The sequence below is a fragment of the Crocodylus siamensis genome, chromosome 9 (genome assembly GCF_052110815.1).
Source record: "Crocodylus siamensis isolate JL-2025a chromosome 9, ASM5211081v1, whole genome shotgun sequence".
Lineage (NCBI taxonomy): Eukaryota > Metazoa > Chordata > Crocodylia > Crocodylidae > Crocodylus > Crocodylus siamensis.
The window spans coordinates 68,652,352-68,672,177 of record NC_143403.1 but is presented as its reverse complement, the minus strand read 5'-3'; the positions used below and the strand labels follow the sequence as shown (position 1 = coordinate 68,672,177).

Below are 19,826 nucleotides of genomic sequence, written 5' to 3'. Positions count from 1 at the left end.
CCCAAGAGCTTCAGGAGTCTCCAAAACTTCCAGCTGCAAAAATAAATCCAGGGCAGGCTGTTCCAGTTTAGTACATTTGAAACTTAATACTTTTTTTTTCCCTCAAGACCGGACTAGATGCCAGCTTGTGGAAGCACTGTCACAACCTGGGATGGGAGACAGATGCAGCCGAACCCGATGCAGACAGCCAGGCTGCCCCCCTTCCCAAACAGAAGAAAAATTCTGCTCGTGGTTTACAGCAGCATGAAGCTCCTAACTAGGAACTTCTACACAAATCAAATCCACCCAAATATACACACACATTTTGATAAGCTGAATGGAAAAGGATCAGAACAGGGGACTCAATCTTCCTGGGGAAAACTGCCCAAGGTAGAATGCCACACCCCTAATCGTGCAATGCTGATAAAGACTTCTCCCCTTAAAGATCTGCTTTATGGGCTTCGAGGACCAATGTAATGTTAATAAAGGGACTTACCTTCAGGATTTAATAGAGCAGCTTAGGAACAGAGAAAATGATTGCCTGGTGCCACAGGATTCAAATGGACAGAATCAGGATTAGAATTTGGTGAAATGTGAAACTAATAATTTATTCACCAAAAATGGCAGTTTCAGGTCAACTGAAACTGCAAAGTCATACCTGAGAACACTTCATTTGGGGCAGGGGAAGAGAAGGGATTTATTTAGATATTTTTCTTTTTCCTTCCTCCCTCAAGAAAATCCGCACGCTTGGTCTTTTTGCCTGAATTAAGTAAAAACCATGCTAAATGAATACTTTTGCCAAGATCTCCTGGTCCCAGTCTCCTCTTCTCTCCTGAAGTGCGCTGCCCCTCAGTGTTAGTCAGATTCATTTTACTTCATCTGTAGAGCTGTGTCAAAATTAAATCCGAGTCCCCCCACTCCGCTTACCTTCATCTTCACTAGTTTTTCTTTACACCAATACATTTTTTTACATTTTCTGACTAGCCCAAATTCCTAGGAAAAAGGCCTGTGCTTTTACGTGGCATTAAGTTAAATTTGACTATAGACAAAAGGTAGTTTACCTAGCAATTCAGGAAAGCCACTGGTTTTTACCCATTTGCTTTAGTTCTTTTAAATGAGCACAGAAGGTGATGGGTCTGAGGGAGAAGCCAAAGGCAGATATTCCTTGTGATAGGACTATTAAATTGCCACCTCGCCCTCCCACTCATTCCTGACCTGATGGACGAAACATTTTCAAACGGCAGCCTCTAGTTTTGTGTACTTGGGTTCCGGACCGCAAGGGCCTGATCATTCGGAAGTGCCAAGGTGGCACAGCTTTCAGACAGCTGGGCCCCAATATCTCAGGAAAAAAGAAAACATTCAAACATTCAAAATTAGTCTGGTCCCAAGCATCTGAGGGAAGGCCACTTCTGAAAACCCTGCACTTCACCTATCAGCAAAACATTCCCTTTCACTTGTGAGCCAGGTGAGAGGACAGCAGATCAATGTGTGTCCAAATTCAGACTCCTGTGGCAGAGCACTACATAGCCCATGTCCTGCAAGAGTGGGAAGGCAGCTTGAGCACTGGCTTGTCAGACTCTTGTTATCTCTGCAATGAACCTATATTTAGGAATGGCAAGAGATGGATACGCCAGAACACAAAATGCTCAAAGAAAAACATAGTGCCCACACTTTTCCACCTAGGTCAGATGGATCAGTTCAGGGCCTATTCCCTTGTCCAGCAAAAACATCTTATGCAGATCTCACCAAAAAGCCAGCAGACTGACAAGTAAGTCACTAGTGCAACCAGCCTTGAACTAAGCCAGTTATAGGTGTCTTTTCACTGCAAATTGCTGCCAAAACATTGCCCAGGAAGAGAGAATGGGGAACATCGCTAATGAGAAGAGATGCTATTGCTGTGAAACCAAGGAGTTGCAGGGAAGAAAAAAGCTGCCTTTCTCTTCAGAGACTAAGGACACTTTCACACTTGCTGGCTCAGAGCCGGAGCACCAGAGCCCCATTTACAAAGCTGGACTTCCTGGCTGAATGAACAACAATGAAGTCATCTCTTAGCTTATCTTGGTACCAAGCTCATTCAGTTGCAGAAGATTAAGCCATTGCTGTTGCTTTTTGTGGGGGGCTGGGGACACGTTAGACATCTTCACCTCCCTGTATCTCTCAGTTATTTCTGTTTCTTTCTTCTACCACCCCGTTCTCAACTTCTTTCCTCCTGGCAGTGATCTACTCAAACATTTATAATACGCCCATGGTCAAAGCATCCTGGCATGTCCTTCACACCCAAATGTTTCAGCTGTTATTAAATCACTCAACAGGAAAATTCAACAGAGCATCAGTTCTCAGATTCGTTCATACAACAGGCCACTTGTAAGCAGGGTTTTCACATTTCCCATCCCTTCTTCAGCCCTATTCTGAGCTATCTGGCATACTTCACATGGCAAAACACTCCCAGAACAGCATTTGGAGACAAGATGAAAGCACATGCACACATGATGGGCTTTATGATATCCTCTGCTTGTCCTGCTACATGTCCTCTCTCTTTTCTGTGCGGGACTTGGCCCTGTTCCTTCCAAATCACTCCCACCTGCTTTCCCGCTGCTCTGATCTTTCTGGGTCACTTGGCTCTTCGTTGCTCTGCAAGTATTTGAGCATGCATGCTTCAAATTAGCTTTCTGTGCCTGTTTCTGCTCTAACACTTCATTGCACAAATGTTAACGGGAAATTAATGTGTGAATGGGCCCAAAGGGAGTTCATTTAGAAACATTCCTGAAAAAATATTTGCAGACTTGCTTGGTGGTATTAGCTTAGCCTGGGCTTGTGACAAGCCAGGCAGAGAATACCATAGCCCTTAAGGGCCCAATCCTGTTGCTATCCATTTCTGTTCTGCATGACCACAGCTTCCCTTCTCATGTATGGATTGGAGACAGAGCAGAATTCACACATGCCTTACTTCTGAACAGTCACAATGACTACAGCTGATGGAAATATGGTCAGTTTTCAGAGCAATGGCATGCCAACCAGAGAGAGCAAATCTTTCATTAACGCCTAGTGGCGGCAGCTTCCAAATGGCCAATTAAATGAGACAGTCATGGAACAAAAGGGTCCCATAAGTCATAAGAAGGAGTCTTCTTGCATATAGAAATCCCAATTGTCCAGGAAACTAAAGTCACGACAATCACACCTTAAAGTATGAGACAGTCAATCCAGGGATGCAAGAAAAATTTCCCCTGGGTCATAGCATGTTCCTAATTAGACCTTCAGCATGTGTCCGTTACAAAGATTTTAAACAGCCTGAGTTTGGGAAGGGTGTACTGTCAACATGTGGTGAATCCACACAGTTATTCAAGTCATTCCAAGTGAATCCTACTCAAACCTTTTACACTTTTCCACATCAATGCTTGTTTTGGTATTTCTACAAAATGTGTACATTTTAACTGAGACGATTGACTGGAACCTGCATGAACGGTCAGATGCCTTGTGGCCACCAGTTCCACCACGCAGGCCCAGGGTGCTACAAGAACCACAGTTTTTTTTCTGTGTACAGTAATATTACTGATGTTCCTCCTTCTAGAGTGAGCAACAATTTGGACTTCATTGTAAAGATGGTAATCTCCCTGCCCCATGAGTATAGCTCTTGGTACAGGAGCAGATCGGTGTTGGAAGCAGCCTGGAGGGGCATGGATCAGTAAGTGGACTGTGCAAGGCAGTCAAATGGCCCAGTGCATTTGTCCCACAGAGATCACCTCCAGAGAGCGTGGGTACAGTGTCATAGACATTCATCCTGTGCCCAGGGTCTCTAAGGAGCTAAGAAACAGCTGCTTCAGAGAAGCAGTTAACGGGCTCATGATGCTTGGCTCTGGCTATAGCTTTCAGTCCTAGATGTAAACATAACTTGCAGGCATGTTCCCAATGCTAGGAGTGCAAGGGTCAAAAGCATCAAGTGTACATAAACGTTTTGTCGCAACGATGCCTGTTTCCTTAGCTTGGCGGGCAAAAGGCCATAGGTGACTGTATTTATGGGGAGTGTACCGACTGATCTGCCAAGATGCCAAACATCTCGCAGTCTATTATGCAGGAAGCAAACCAGGTACCAACAGTCCCAGGCTGGAACTGTAAGATACCAGTTATAGCAAATGAAGGCAAATAGCCCAACTCAGGCATCCATTCAGGGAGCTGGAATTTATCTTCAGCTTGCGGAGATTTCTGTGCTAATCATTTCTTGGCTACTACGAAGCGCTTCATTAGGTAAGTTGTTATTTATATTCCACTAGCACGCTGAGGCCAACAGAGATTGGGACCCTCTCCCCCCCACCAATTATGCTGGTGACCATACCAAAAAAGAATGCCTGCCCTGTGGAGCTTACCAGCCTTACAGTTGGTAAACTTTCCATAAAGCAAGCAAAAAATGCCAAAAGTTTGGATGAGCATACCACAATTAAGGTTTCAGAATAAGTTAAGAAGAACTATATCAGCTCAAGTGCATTGTAAAGATCATTCAACCAGATTTACTAGATTTAAAGTTGCATGTATTTTAGGATACAAGAACCTGAATTCTTTCCACTTCAGCCATTGCTACATTCTGATATTCCACATGTGCTTTTACTACCAGCAACTACTATACAGCCCCACAGTTCCTCTGCAGTTACCCAGCATTAGGCCTGTGAGTTTCCATCTCTACAATAATAAGCCAAGGGCAAACTGAAGTAATGCAGTCAAGCCTGCAAAAAAAAGACAAGCAGTGTCTGTCCATGGTGCACAGAGGGTCCATCTCCAGTAGAGTTACAAATGTTTCAGATATCATCTGTACTGCAAATGGAAATGGAGTTATGACAAAGTGCTCCCCATATAAGCTGGGACCAAACTGTACACAGATTAAAACGCCAAGCTCCAGATAATTCAGGAAGTCTGTAGGAGAGCAAGGTCTAGACCCCAAATCCTCAAAACTTAAGAGTTCCATGCTTTAACCACAACTTCTCCTTCCTCCCTTTAAAAACAAAGCAAGCTACTTTTCTTCAGACACCAATAACTTTTTCTTCCCTGATGAAGACTACGACAAGCCAAGTTTGGCATTTCTAGAGTCAGTTGTTTTGCACTTGCTTATCTAAAAGCAACACTTTTAGATAAGCTTCCATATAGTTTTCATCAGTGTAGCTCTTCAGGTTTTATGCCAGCATAAACAAAAGGAAAAAATTAGACACCAACTGTGTTTCTCCCCTTTGCCCTCATTCATGTCATGTTCATTGCCAACCAGAGACTAAATCAATTTTTAAAAATTCCTGAAAAAATAGAAGAATTCATCCTTGAGCTGTTACCAAGGATAGAAACAAGCAGCTTCTCCTACTCATGAGCTTCCTGGCCCACATACAAATCCTGGAGCCCTGGGAATCCCACTTGCGTCCTGAGAAGAGATGGGAGGACTCAAAACAAAACGTGGCAAATCCTACTGACTAGGAACATCTCTGTAAGATGGAGAGGTTCTCTCTTCCTGCAAAGCACAGCATCTCCTCTGGGACCCATTACAGCACAATTTTCTCTTCTGCTTCAGTTTTAGTGCCATCTTCATTATGCCACCTGATAACACAGCCTCACCATTGGAACCTGTTAGAGTTTACAGATGGACATCCTTGGCGAAGATTAAAACCTCGTCAGCGGTTATATTTTGGAACCTTCTAAATATTTTAAGGATGCAGATTAAAAAAAAATCAGCCAGAGGCAGACTGTAACTGCACCCAAGAGCTGGCTGCTGCAGACATAAAACAGCTGACACTACAGATTTGGGATTTCCCCACAGCATTTTTAATCTCTTTAGGAAACAAGTGGTTACTATATCTGTAGAGTTCTGCAATTGGTCACACAATTATCAGGGCCAACTTCCTGTGACATGCATGAGAAGCTGACCATTCTCTCTTACACTCAAAGCAGTTTGAGATTCCCTTATTTCAGATTACAGCTTTCTACTGCTGAAGAACACCAACACTGTGGTGTTTCAGTGACTCTGTTTTAGCGACAGGGACAAGGGCTGGCTCCTTGTGGGCTGCAGTAATCCACAGCTGGCTAATCTATGAAGTCATACACTGATGGTATTATTGCTTGGGACAACCAGAGACAAGACATCTTAAACACAGGTCCACTGTTGTTTGGATGCCTCAAATGCACACCATCCATTCCCAGTCTGAAGGGAGAATGCTCCGTGTGGCATACAGTGTTCTCAAAACAATTCACAAGAAGCGTGCAAGTATCACTGCCACTGTTTTATAGTTGGGGAAAACCCAGGCTAGGAGTTGGTGACCCAATTAAAACCTTGCAGCCAGACTGGGCAATAGGTTTTGGAAATTCCTGGTCCATCTACCAGAGGACAGTGCCTCTCTCTGCAGCAAGAGTCCAAGGTGCTATCATTTATAACAAAGTTACTGCATCATTTTGGTCTGTTGCTGCCAATGTTAGCCCTATCTACCTACGGGAAAGGACAAAGAGGACCTCCAGGTCTAGCAAGGCTAACATATCACTTATGTTGGTAATGAGATTACGCTGAAACAAAGCTGGCTCTTGCCCACATTACAGGCCATGTAGGGAGGGACCTGGAAGTTAGTACTTGGTATGCTGTTTTGGCCCCACTGTAGTATTGGTCACAGGACAGTTTTCCAGTGTGCGGCATTGCACAGCAGCAAGCCTTTCCTCCAAATAGATCCTTGCACCTGGTGCTTCAAACTATCACTTTCTAATCCGCATCCCTACCAAAATCACTGGGGAGTTTCACCTAGAGTCTCATGGCACAATACACCCCAGATGCGCAAGAGTTGCAGGTACAGGGAGAGTAAAACAGCTCTTACCTGGATCTCTTCTCCATTTTGGCTGCTCTCACCGTGGAGCTTCTCCTTCAATTTCCCAAGCTCTGCCCGCAAAACGCCCATCTCTTGTTCCTTGGTTTGTAGGTAGGCTTCCAACTCCACCTTCTGCTCAATCAGTGCTTTCCCCTGAGCCTCAACAACCGTTATTCTGTGCCGAAGGTCATGATTAATTTTCATTAGCCTGTTCTGCTGTTGTTGCAGCTGCAATATAAGCAACACAGTAAGTCAGCACCCATTAAGCCATGGTAATTAAATCAAAAGTGTTAATTTAAAGAGCATGCCTGTTGAATTCATGTCTTCTTTCACTTTCATTTTTTTAAACATCTAATTATCTGCTGCAGTCTCGCTTTCCAAATGCTGTTTAATTAGTTTTCAGAGTAAATGGAGGCACTTTTCCTGCAGCATAAGACATTGTGTTCTTATCATCAAAGCCATTTCTTCAAATGCTATAATCTCTCTTTAAAAGTGTTTCAGAGTAAGGTTTGAGGACATCATAACCCAAGATGAATCAAGCTTTGACCAACAATAGAAATGATAAAGTTATTCATACAGGGTTGATTAATAATTGTATGTTGATAGCACCTGGCTGGAGCCAGCCAAGACCCAGCCCCTTTGTGCTAGGCAGTAGACAATGTGAATCCAAGTTACAGACCATCCCTGCCCTGTGAACCTTACTATCCAAATGGTGGAGACAAAGAAAAGGTGGGAAGTAAGGCAGATGGCGAACTGAGGGCATTGTGTCTCAAGACTTTGTTGTCAAGTGCTCCATAACCAAGATTTGAAAACAAGTCTCCAGAGTCCCAGTCCACAACCTTAACTATGAGCTCTTCCACCTTCCTTGGAAGTTTATCCAGTAGTTCAGTGTACATAGCCTCATCCCAGAATCTTCCAAATAGGTGTCCACACTACTTACAGCACCACAGTGGAGCACCTGGTTGACAGACTGTAGAGAAAGCTAGGTTTGAGTGGGTCGTGCAGCCCCTTGCCTTGAGCTGAGATCTTCAAAGGCAAACCTGATGGGTGTCATTTGCAGAGTGCTTTGCCTAAGTGGAAAGATTAAAAATATCCAAAGAGGGAAGGAGCAGCAGTTAGGTGCCCAGTTCCCAGATAATTGGAGTTGGGTGCCCAACTTTCCTTTGTGCTAGCTGCTTTTCACAGGCAGCGCATTAGGTTGTTTCAAAATTGATATGTTGACTCAGTCCCTGTTCTGAGGAGCTCGCAATCCTTCAAACTTCCTCTGTAGATGCAGAGAAAGGGTCATACTCCAGAGCTGCTAATCTGGCATCGTTCATAAATTCTAAAGTCACTTAAAACTCTTTTGAACATCCACAGTGTTCTCCAGGGTAGGGAGAAAAGAATAGCCACTTACTGCCTCCACATCCTCATTCTTAAGCCCAAGTTCCCGGTCCTTTGCTCTGATCTCATCCCTCTGTTTATCTACCACTTCCTTCAGCTTCTTCATCACTTGGCGCTCTCTCTCAGACATCCCTGGTTTAAAAAGAAAAAAAGGAAAGGGGTTGAGAGCAGTTAGCTAATGAAACCAATAACAGAAAAGTGTGTTAGTGGCATTTGGCAACTTCCATTGCCTTTCTTAACGAGGGAAAGGCTGTTGGTAGAACACTTAGCTCAAGAAAGCCATGTGCTGGGTTCACAAATCATGGGGAAGAGACTACATAGGTCCACGGGCATGTCACCCAACTGGCAGGCCTTAACAGTCCTCCAATGCATTTACGATGAGCAGTGAAACAGGAGTTCCATCTCTTTGCTAAGCACCTAGCTGTGATGTTCATACACCAGTCCCATAGGCTTGGGGATAGAACTATAAGTATGACTGGGAGATGCTCCATAATGGGTCTTTCATTTAAAAAAAAAGGTAGGAAAGATTTTTTTTATGGAACAATGATGGAATTTTGCATTGGCAGGGTCAAATCTCACTTTATGCACATGTCACTAGGCTTGGTCCTTCACTTGCAGGGAGATTAGTTGGATGCTTTGAGAGGGCCTTTTGGCTTCCCTTGTACAGAGTTGGGTCAAAAACAATGGCTGTTCAGCTTGAGTTAGGACCATGCCCTCTCCCTGGATACATATTTTGCCATTCTCTCCCTCCTCACCACCCCATCCCACTGCAGTCATTTGGCTTTAAAAATCAGTGATTCTCAACCAGGGTCCCACCAGGTAATTTCAAGGGTAATTCCATGTGCACGAGGAAATAAGCAGATAAGCATAAGCTCAGGCTTGTCCCTACCCCCACTGACCAGCCCCTCTGCAAGGAGGTGAGCACTGCAATATATAAATTAGTTTTGAAGTCAGGTGCCACTCAAGTCACAGAAGTTTCGGAGGATACCTCGAGTCCAGTGAGGGGTGCTTCAAGTCCCACAAGGTTGAGAACCACCACTTTAAATTAATTACACTTTGGGCAAAGGGGCAAGGGAAGCAGATTTCTCTTGTCACACATGTTTGAAGCAACTCTAAAGATCTCACCATAAATACTGCTTAAAGATTAATGAGGGATTAAATGAACCTGTAGTCTGCCCAACAATTCAGTAGGATAACATCAAAAGTCACTAGGCAGGGCACTCCCATTCATGCCATTCCAGAGCACCCGGATACTGCAATGATGGGCACAACAGCAGGCCACTGTCCTGCCAACAGAAAGCTGTTAGCTTGGTGAAGTTACAGATTTTCTCCCTAAGCTTCATCACCAGCATTAAGAATTGTGGAGCTGATGCAGTCTGATTTTCTTGATACATCACAAATAACAACAAAACTTTCTCTCATGCTGACACAGTTGTGTGTCGGTAAATCTATGGCTCAGGGGCTAATTAGCAGGACTGCCTTAGGACACACGGACCTGAATGTGGTTCAGTGGCTAATGGAAGTGGCAGTATCAGTATGGAGTTGCTGTGTGATCTTAGGCAAAGCACTCAGCCTCTCTCTTCCTCATTTCAGACACAGGGAAAGCTATGAATAGCAATAATTTCTTTACCCCCTGGAGCAGCTGGGACACCAAACTCAACGCCTTTTTTCAGTTCACTGGGGCAGCTCTTCAATTAAGTGCGCTGCATCAGCTTTGCTTTGTCGATAGCTGGCTTCAACCATCCCACTAGGTTTTTCCTTTTGTTAGGGGGATCAAAGTTAAACTCCTATGGGGAGACTTGTGCTTACCACCTCCACATCAGAGACACTCCCCATAAGAGCACCAGTACTAACAATGCAGTGGAAATGGATGGAAGCGGAGAAAACAGGAGAGAATAAGACGGACCTGGAAGAGGTGGAGGGATGGCAGCCATGCTGCATCCCTTGTCCTTGCCTTCCAAGTCTGTTTCGGAGCCCCTGCGGGTTCCTCACCAGGTGCAAAAGCACATGAATGTGGAGAGGGAGAATAGCAGCTTCCTCCCCCCTCCCAACACTGCAGAGGCTATCAGGAAGCTACCAAGAGGATGCTAAAGCAAAGGAGAAAGGTAACTTCAAAGGAGTGCAGAAGGGGTGTGCTAGGAAGGGCTGGCACGTTGTTCTGGAGGGTGTTGCTGCAGAGACTTTACAGAGTCTGATCATGACTCAGGTGTTCATGTTCCAGTTTGTCTTAGGCTGATCTTTTATCTCCCTGTTGAGCCTCCTTGCTCTGCTTCTGAAGTTGGATCCTCTCCTCAGCCTTGAGCATTTTGGAGGATTCCAGTAATTCTCATGGCTTTGATGCGGCTAACTGGGACCCAGCAGGAAGGACAGTCAGGCTCCAGGACTAAGTTGTCAGCCCTGCTCAGCACACAGCTGGGAGTCTAGATCTGGAATCGTAATCCCAGTTATGAGACTGGTCAGTGAGTCAGTGACAGGCTCATCACTAAAGCTCTGTGTCTCCATTTCCCCAGTTGTAACAAAACAAAACAAAAAGCCATGTTTTTGCATAAGTGAGCAGGAGCCCCATTACAAATCAGCAAGGGAACAAGCCTTCCCCCAAAAGCCAGCTGAGCACAGCAGTTATCTTTTACACAAGTAGCTTGTCAGTGCAGTTTGACTGCATGTTGTAACACTACTGTGCATGCTAACATGCTATGCTGGAACCTGGCTCGCTCCCCGCAGAGCCGGATGCAGGACTGATGCCTAAAACATCAGCTAGGCTGGGAGGTACAAAAGAGACTGACAGCAATGAAGAGTACTTGGACTGGCAAGTTTTTACTGCTCCTTACCCACATGGGTGTTATGAGGCTTAAATTCATTTTTGTGTGTACAGTAAAATGCTTTGAGACCCCCCCCCCCCCAGCTACCATATGCTATTTAAGGAGTAAAGCATCTGTGTGTCATTAAACCGACTCCCTTCCCTTCACCCCTCATTTTCCTCTGTGGCATCTGGTGAACATGAAGGACTTCTGCTGACTCAACATGGATCACAGAATCATTTTCTTTGAGGATGAGGTGCAGGATGTTTGTGTTCCACAAGCATTTTCTTCCTTTGCCATATCTTAAACACACAGGAAAAGAGAAAGCAGCCCAGCCCAATGAGTGCAAGACTGGCAGTCTCCATGATTCAGTCTCTGCTATCTGCAGGATCTTAAATAGCACACCCAGGTGGCTTCCCCAAGCTCACCCCATCCATAGCTTCCTTTGGATTGTTGAGCAAGCTTGATTTGTTGTTGTATGGCGTGGCACGAAAGAAAGCAGCTCAAAATGCAGCTCTACTCAGCAAAACAGAAATTAGGCCCAGATTAGGGCCTCTAGTATTTATACTGGGGGCCATACAGTCACATAATTAAAATTAAATTGTGTAGCAAATACAATTTAAATATACTGTCACATTTGCAAGAAGACTTTCACATCAACCATCCAGGATATGTTTAAAGGCTCTTTCCTTACACCCGCACGATTCTTCTGGAAGGAGATGAGAGCCTCATCCTATTAACACTGAATTAAATTATCAGACCCTTATGGACTTTATTGGGTGCCTGCCCTAACAAAAAAAAAACAACACACTGTTGTATCTGTTTAATGCCTGATAGCGCCCACCTGAGGCCCCTGCTGGTATCACAGACCTTGTGCTACATCTTTAAGTTTTCATGATCCAAATGTATTGTTGAATAACTGCGGTAGGCTGGGTTCCTGGATAACCAGACAAAAATATCTCCTCCCATGTAGCAAGCATCCTGCAACTTGCTGAGGCCTCTCAACTAAGGGTTGAAATGGACTTCAAAAGTCTAGTCCAGACCCTTCCAGAGATTCAGGATGTGCTGTTTCCTTTCCACCTCAAACAGATGCCCATCCAGCCTCTGATTGAAAGCCTTCAGTGAAAGAGATTCAGCAACTTCCCATTCACTGTTTTACTATGGCATGACCTGTTTCCTGGAACTGGCCTCAGTAACTGAGATTGAAATATAATCCCAAACCAAAACTAAGACATGATCAGATGGGAAGTAGAGGGCTGGGGCTTAGATCCACCTTAGTATTTAGGCACTTTACTTCTACTGATCTCAATGGCAATTCAGGGCCTAAATATCTTTTGAGGATTTGGAACAGAGTCTTTTTTAGGACACAAGTGCGAGAGAGCTTTTTTGGGAGCTTCCTACATATGCCCATCCTGCCGCAATCCTACCTGAGACAGTAGGGTGTAGAATCTTCTCCCACAGCACATCCCTGCGCCTTCAACTAAATTCACCAGTGGCGTTACACCGGGGAATGACCATTCAGCCAATGGCCTTACAGGATTAATTTGGTGAATAAGAGCAACATTAATAAGACTGCTCAGAATCCTGCCGCATCTCCTTTGAACTCTGTCTTCTGCCCCACAACTTTCCGAATAACCTTGTTCGGCTCAAGGCTTCCAAGAAGAGTAGCTCACCTTACTGCTTTTCCCTCTTCCACACTTTTGGCCTCAAGGCTGACTCATTACAGGACACTTTCTTCAAGCCAGATGACCTGCCTCACGGAACAAGGCTACTAAAGTATTGTGCCTTTAATTGTTTGAGCATTGACTTCCAAAGTGCTCAGAAAGGGATGGCAGCAGCTCTGCCCTTCCCAAACCACACTTGTCAAGGCTCGTTTAAAAGTGATTTTGAAGGAACTTTTGCTAAAAGATAAGGCTTTGTTGTAACTCTTTCTCCCCCACCCCCCTAAGAAGCCACATATACCTTCTTATGACTGAATGTAGACTTGCATTGCCTACACTGATAATAAAGCACGAGCCCCAGTTATTTTCAAGATGCCTCACAGAAGAGCTGTATTTTCAGATGGGAGATAGCTGAGGCTAGGTACAGTCACATGCCTCAATCATTAGCAGGAACTGAACTAGAGACCTAACATGCACCCATACCACAAGCCTCTACCACTTAAACTGGATTTCTTCAACTGCCTGGCAGGCAGGCTGTTAAACTCCAGGTCCAGCCACTAAGTGGGGAGACATGATCACAGGCACCAAGTCATGCTAAGGGGGTGGTCCTCAACCTTTGGTGGTCCACGAGCAGCAATACTGAACAATGCACAGGAGGCAACATCACCTTTATTCCCCCTGTCAAACCCAGCTTTAATGTCCTGTGAATGCCCCAGCAGCAGCCAGGACCTCATTGCCCAAGTGTTGCCTATGAGCAATAAGTTGCGGACCGCTGTACTAAGTTATGAAAACTTAACCTGAAATCTTATTATATCTACTTAGACTTGATGAGCTCTGAGATTTGGAAAGCTGTGTCTGGGTCCGCAGACAGCATGCATAGAGTATGGGTTACCCTGAAAACAATCCTTTGAAGCATTTCTCTCTCAACCAAATTGAAACTTTGATTTGAGTCCCAGGTCTGGCTCTATTTATGAATGACACACTTCTCCAATGGGAGGTTCTTCTACATTATCCAGTTCCAATGCCAGTCATAACAGATTCACAGTTACTTTTGCATCGCTGTTACACAGATATTTGTCTGACAGACATCCTGGTCTCATTGAAGTAAATGAGATGTTTGCTAACATTTTTTGCCATACCCCAGATTTGACTCCTGAAGGTTTTTTCTGTGCGTCTGCTAAAGTAAAAATAACCTTGAAAAGCATGCCTAGCATTTGCTTGCCAATCTAAACTCAAGGCTTATGACTATATTTAAATACAAACACTAAAACTGCATTGAGTGAGTTTATCCATTGGAAAAAAAAAACCCAAAAAACTAGGAGAGAAGGCAGAACAAAAGGAAATCTGACTCTCTGCAACATGTCAAGTTCTTTTACTTCTGTGACTCATCTGCCTCTCCCCCACCCCCTCCCTTTTTTGAGCACTGACATTTTTCCCAATTAACAGTCAATTAAATTCCAATAATAGTGAAAGCTTGCTCAACTTCAGCCTACGAGACTCAGAAGAGCTGCATTTATCTTCAAGAACTAGTGATGCTAAAGGGGTTTCATGCTTTTTAATTGCAATCTTCCATTATACTCCTCCACAGGTACTCAGTCTAAGGATTTGATTCAGTACTGAGAAGACAGGTTGCAGCCTGAAGACTTTTTGCCCATCTACCCAAGGATGGAATTTAGCCCTGTACTTTAGTGTTCTTTAAGTGAGAAACGTCCATCTGTTAGCATTTACTGGAGGCTACTATGAGCCCCAGTTGAGAGCTGTGGTTCTCAAAATTGGAACCTGCTCAAACATTGCTCAGAGTGATTAATAATGCTGGGTTCTCACCATCAGGTACCTTAAAGGGTGCTTAGTACTTCTCTGCGAGACACCCCTTTAAGTGTCTCAGTGTAGACGTGAGAACTGGAAACACAGAATTCATTAATCTCTTAAAAAATCTTGGCCATAAGTAGTAACTCATATTGGGATGTGCTGCTTGACTGCAGTCTGTCTAGTCCGCAGCTACACAAGATACGAAGTGAATGGCTGTAGTATTTCAACTACGCAGCCGACAATTATTTTCTTAATTAAATATTTGGACATCTAATCAGATCCTTAACTCAGGCCATTATATTAGTAACAGGCCTCAATCTTGCAAGAAAGAAGCCTGGGGATCTGCAGAGCCTTGAAGTAGTCAGCAGGATCCATCCACGCAGCCCTGATGTAGGCCTGGGATCAACTAACAAGATTTCTCCCCATTTAATACTTGAGATGAGAACCACCCACTTCATCTTACAATTTGGGCAATTTTTAGTCAGGTCTCTAAAATGCATGGTGCTCTGTCCAAGATTTACCAGCTACCCTCATTATAGATGTGCATGCAGAATAACAACCCCGCTCCCACTTGTGAGGCCCAGCTCAGATGAGTTATTTCTCTGCTATAATGACTCTCTCCCTTGGTCTTTGACCATGACAATTCTGAAATTTTGCCATATGGTCTTGTCTTGCCAATATCTCAAAGCAGGATCCCCCTCCACTCCTAACTCTGCTCATCATAAATTAGTTGTTTTTCTTCAGACTTAACAGAACGGAGCCTAATTGCTTTACATTCCAGTATACTGAACTGCATGTCCAAGTTCACTTGTATCTCTCTACTGTTTTGCACAGACATGAAGAGACTGAACCTATGCTACAAAAACAAAGCATTATTTAAAAAGAGGGAAAACATTTCTCAAGATACCATTCTCAAGGAAAAAAAAATATTATGCCCAACCAAAAGAACAGCAGTTTTACTTTTCACTGTTCTCCTCCTCCAAGCAAATAATGATGTTCCAATCCTTCTTTTGCTTCCATGATTTAGTCACAGATTCTCCCCCAACTCCTCCCCGATCTATCCAGAAAAGAACAGACAGCAATAGACACAGTAGATACAACACACATCTTTGATCAAGAATCATTTTTGAAGGAAAAGAGGCCAAGCTATCACACAGTTTCAAGAGTTAAACTTGCCTTCATGTTTCTGGAACTCCTCTTCTGTGAGGTTAAGGTCTTTATGAGACAGGTTAGACATCAGCTGCTTGTTCTCCTCCTGCAGCTGAGCTATTTGGGTAAGAAGGTCCTGGGCCTCCCCTCTCCATACATCCTCCACCAGTTCCAGTTCCTAAAAGACCAGGTCACAGCATAACATTAAGGCCGATATAAGCAACCAAAGCTATTTGCAGACCACAGCTTTGACCAAAGCTTTTTGTAGAGGAAACCACCAACATCCCACAACGTTCTCTTTTTATTTTAATCCTTTAAACCACTCCAGTAAAATAATGGGGTCCCCAACTGCATATAGCTTTTTGGTGTCTGTATAATACCCATGATTGGAATTTCACTGTAGATGGTGAGGGAGAATTCCTGCACCAAAAGGATTTTCAATTTAAGTAGGGAAGATTGCTACAGGGTGGATTCTTTCTGCCATTTCACAGATTGGGAAGTGAGAAATAGATTCAATGACTTGCCCAGCTCCCGGTGAAAGTCCTTTTGAGAGCTGAGAACTGAATCCAAATCTTCAAAATCATGATCTGTACACTCAAGGTACACAGAGCACCAAATGGGCTTTCCGGCACGCTCGAGACAAGTCAGTCAGGCAGAACATGGGATACTGATTTTATTTTAAGAGTATATTAATATCCCTCTGTATAGAAAAAGGGAGCATATTTATGTCTCGAGTATGCAACAGCGGTGCAATATTTGATTATATTTGTGGCTTTAATGAGACAGCACCAGAGTGCTGGGTTCCTCGTCCTGTGTTTTAACAGTTCGACTACGCCTCCTTTCACATACTGCTGTTCTGAAGTGACAGCCATGTCCACAGCAGCAAAACTGTTCAAAACAGCAACTCCCTTTATTCATGACACTTTGTGTCAAGAGCAGCTGCTACCAATCCCGATAAAGGTCATATCAGGACACTAAGTATAGACACATCCTGGAGGAAAGGAGATCATACTTATCTCAGTTTGCTTTAAAAAATATATATATATCTTCATCGCAAAGCAGGAACTCTCTGATGGTGGGCAGTCTGTGTTCCCTCGTCATGTTTGTTGTTAAACACAGCCGCTACACATACTTGTGCTCAGACCATGGAAACCCTAGCTGAGCTATGTGCTAGCTTTCCACAAAAGTAGTTCCACTTATATGAGGCTTTAAAAAGCCAGGGCACAGCTCTAGAGGGCTGGAGCACGCTCCACTGGGCATGCCACATCCCAGAGGAACAAACACAGGCAGAAAGCACTCTTGATAGGAAACTACTCTCCCCTCAATTTTCAGTCCCAAAATATGCAAAATAAATTTGAATCCAATATCCAGCGCACACAGTTAGGAGCATCAGAGAGAGAGAGAAAGAGAGAGGAAAAAACCCAACCGAACAGCTTGTCCCCTCAGAACTGAGGAGACAGGAAGCAGAAACCAATCCTTGTATCATGGGTGATGACCTCCATTATTATTATCCTTTCCCAAAATAATTTGGGTCTACGGGAGAAACACTTGTCAAATTATCTATATTGATACAGATAATTTGACATCACTATAGGTTATAGATCTATACTATAAAATCTCTATCCCTTATCTCTGTCTCTATAGATAATCTATATAGAGCTCTATATAGGTCTCTATATAGATCTAGATCTATATTTGTATATAGATAGATCTATATAGAGAGAGATAGAGAGATAAAGATATGGTGAGAGAAAGAAAGAGAGAGAGAGTCTGTATGCTACAGCCCAGGGCCAAGTATGACACGGTGGGACATGCATAGGGAACTTTTGGACAGACAAGGTGCTTTGGGTGAATCTGATATCTTTTATTAAAAGTTTTAAGTTGGTCTAATAAAAGATACCAGATTCACCCAAAGAACCTTGTCTGCCTATGTCCTTAGACCAACATGGCTACAACCTACACCCTGGGAACTTTTGGAAACACGCATTGACTTATTGGTGCACGCACCCTGAATATCAGCCAACACGGATGGTTTCTGGTGCCGCTGCCCAGACCCAGCCTGGCACTCTTGTACATACAGTGATTTTATGAAGCGAGAACATTGCTATCTGCTGGGCATTCAGCAGCACGTATGAAGTCCCTTGGCCGGCCCCAAGCTACAGTAGCTCTCCCCAGCCAGGCATCCAGTTCACTAGGACATCCCCTGAGAGAGTCAGGTGGCTGGAACTATTTCACTCCAGTAGACGGCTAAAGAGTGACTGGGCAACCAGAGCTACCGCCCTGAGCCTGCAAAGGCAGGCAAGGGACAGGGGTGGGAAGGAAGACTGCATCCGCCCAGGTCACCCCCAGGACAGAGATTTGGCTGTCTGGGGACAAGTCAGCACCGCAGTCCTGGGGAGGATCACACTGCCACACGGCTCCTTGCTGCAAAATACGGGGAACACCTTTGGGACCTTTGGAAAAATTACACGTTGACCTCAAGCCCTGCCTTGTGCCCGGAAAGCTTGGGACGTGCCCATGGACCTGACGCTTGGGAGTTTCAGGAGCCAAGAGCTTTAGGAGCTAGGAGCTTCAGGAATGTTAAGAACCTGGGACCCAGGAGCTTTAGGAATCTGGAGCTTCAGGAGCCAAGAGCTTTAGGAGCCAGGGGCTTTAGGAGCCTGGAAGCTAGGAGCTTTAAGAGACTGGAGCTTTAGGAGCCTGCGAGACAAAAGCTTTAGGAACCTGGGAACTTCAGGAGCCCAGGGGGAGGGGGAGGGGGAGCAGCAGCTTGGTGAGCTTTAAAAACCCGGGAGATTTAGGAGTCTGCAGCTTTAGGAGCCTGGGAGCCAAGTGTTTTAGGAGCTTGAGGAGCCCGGGCGGGAGGGGGAGCAGCAGCTTCAGGACCCAAGAGCTTTAGGAGCCCGAGGGGGGTGGCAGGAGCTTGAGGAGCCCGGGCGGGAGGCAGGACGTCCAAGAGCAGGTCGGCGCCCACCCCTCCCCCTCCCCCTCCCACCTTCTGGTGCTTCCTCTCCTTCTCGATGCGGTCGGCCCGCTCCAGCCGCAGCCGGTCCAGCTCCAGCCGCAGCTCCTCCAGCTCGGGGCTGATGTGGTTGCGGCTCACCAGCACCTCGAGGATCTCCAGCACGCGCACCACCTTGGGCATGAGCCGCGCGATGGCCTCGCAGCCGTGCTGGTCGATGACCCGCTCGAACTCCTGGCCCACGAGCGAGGCGATGTCGTACACGTCCATCACCGTCAGCTCGGCCACGTTCTTCTCCAGCGCCGCCGGCAGCCCCCCGCCGCCGCCGCCGCCGCCCTCCATGCCGCCAACTTCTCCCGCGGCGCGGCGCGGCTGCGGGCCCGGCCCTGCAGGCGGGGGGCAGAGCGCCGCTCCTCCTCTCGCCCCTCGCGCCCCGCCAATAGCAGCAGCATGTCACAAGGCGAGGAGGAGGAGGAGGAGGAGGACACCACGCATGCCTGCTGCCGCCCCACTTGGGAGAGTGGGAGCTGGGAGGGGCGGGGGGAGGCCCCTGCCTGCCTGCCTCCCGCGCGGGAGGGTGGGAACCCGCGGCTGAGCGCAGAAAGTGAGTGTCCAAGTGTCGGCTTCAAGCCCCTCCACCGGCTCCTCCCCGGGCCCATCCTGCGGGTCTCCCAGCCCCTTCCCCGCCTGGCTGCGAGCGGCCGCGCCGTCTTGTCACCCTCGCAGCCCGGGAGGGGACCTCGGGAGGGCTAGCCGGCGGGTTTCAACCCCCGGGCTGCAGTATTGCCAACGCTCGTGATTTTGGCCATTGTTCTTAAAGTCTGTGCTGTGGAATGTGAAAAACGTTGCTCTTTCTTTTATGTGTGTGTGTGTGTGTGTATGAAGGAGCAACGTTTTTCACATTCCTGAAGCATAGGCTTGAAGAAACAATGCCAAAAATCATGAGAGTTGGCAACCAGTTGTGACCCGTAAGTGGGTCATGGGCATATACCAAAGGGTTGTGAATGAACTTTAAAAATGGATCCTCCTTTAAAGGAGAAAAATGTGGGGAACTGGGGCTTTTCCCTTGCTGGCTGGCAGAGGTCCAGCCTGTGAGGGGCTGCTTGGAGCCCCCCTGCCCCCACACTGGGGGCTGGGGCCAGGGGCATTGGGTCAAGGCTGGCCATCGATGTTTACAGGTGGGTCCTGGTACAAAAAAGGTTGAGAACCACTGGTCCAGTCCTCCATCCCCTGCTCAAAGCAGGACCAGCCCTAACTAGATCATTCC

The 19,826-nt window shown here is 45.8% G+C and overlaps 1 protein-coding gene across 5 annotated transcripts in view; it reads right to left on the bottom strand.

Annotated features, from left to right (window-relative positions):
* The window catches only part of RILPL1 (Rab interacting lysosomal protein like 1), a 32,771-nt gene extending 13,755 nt beyond the window's left edge, over positions 1-19,016 (bottom strand). For 3 of the 5 annotated variants that reach the window (XM_090063023.1, XM_090063022.1, XM_090063024.1), the window contains exons 1-4: positions 18,593-19,014; positions 15,625-15,775; positions 8,194-8,312; positions 6,807-7,025 (exon numbers count right to left, since the gene is read on the bottom strand). In XM_090063023.1, coding sequence (XP_089919149.1) covers positions 6,807-7,025; positions 8,194-8,312; positions 15,625-15,775; positions 18,593-18,901 — 798 coding nt within the window. In that variant the 5' untranslated portion in view covers positions 18,902-19,014. Of the gene's footprint in view, positions 1-6,806; positions 7,026-8,193; positions 8,313-15,624; positions 15,776-18,592 lie in introns of all 5 variants that reach the window. The other 2 variants (XM_090063021.1, XM_090063019.1) reach the window with 2 other exon arrangements.
* Between the last annotated feature and the right edge of the window lie 810 nt (positions 19,017-19,826).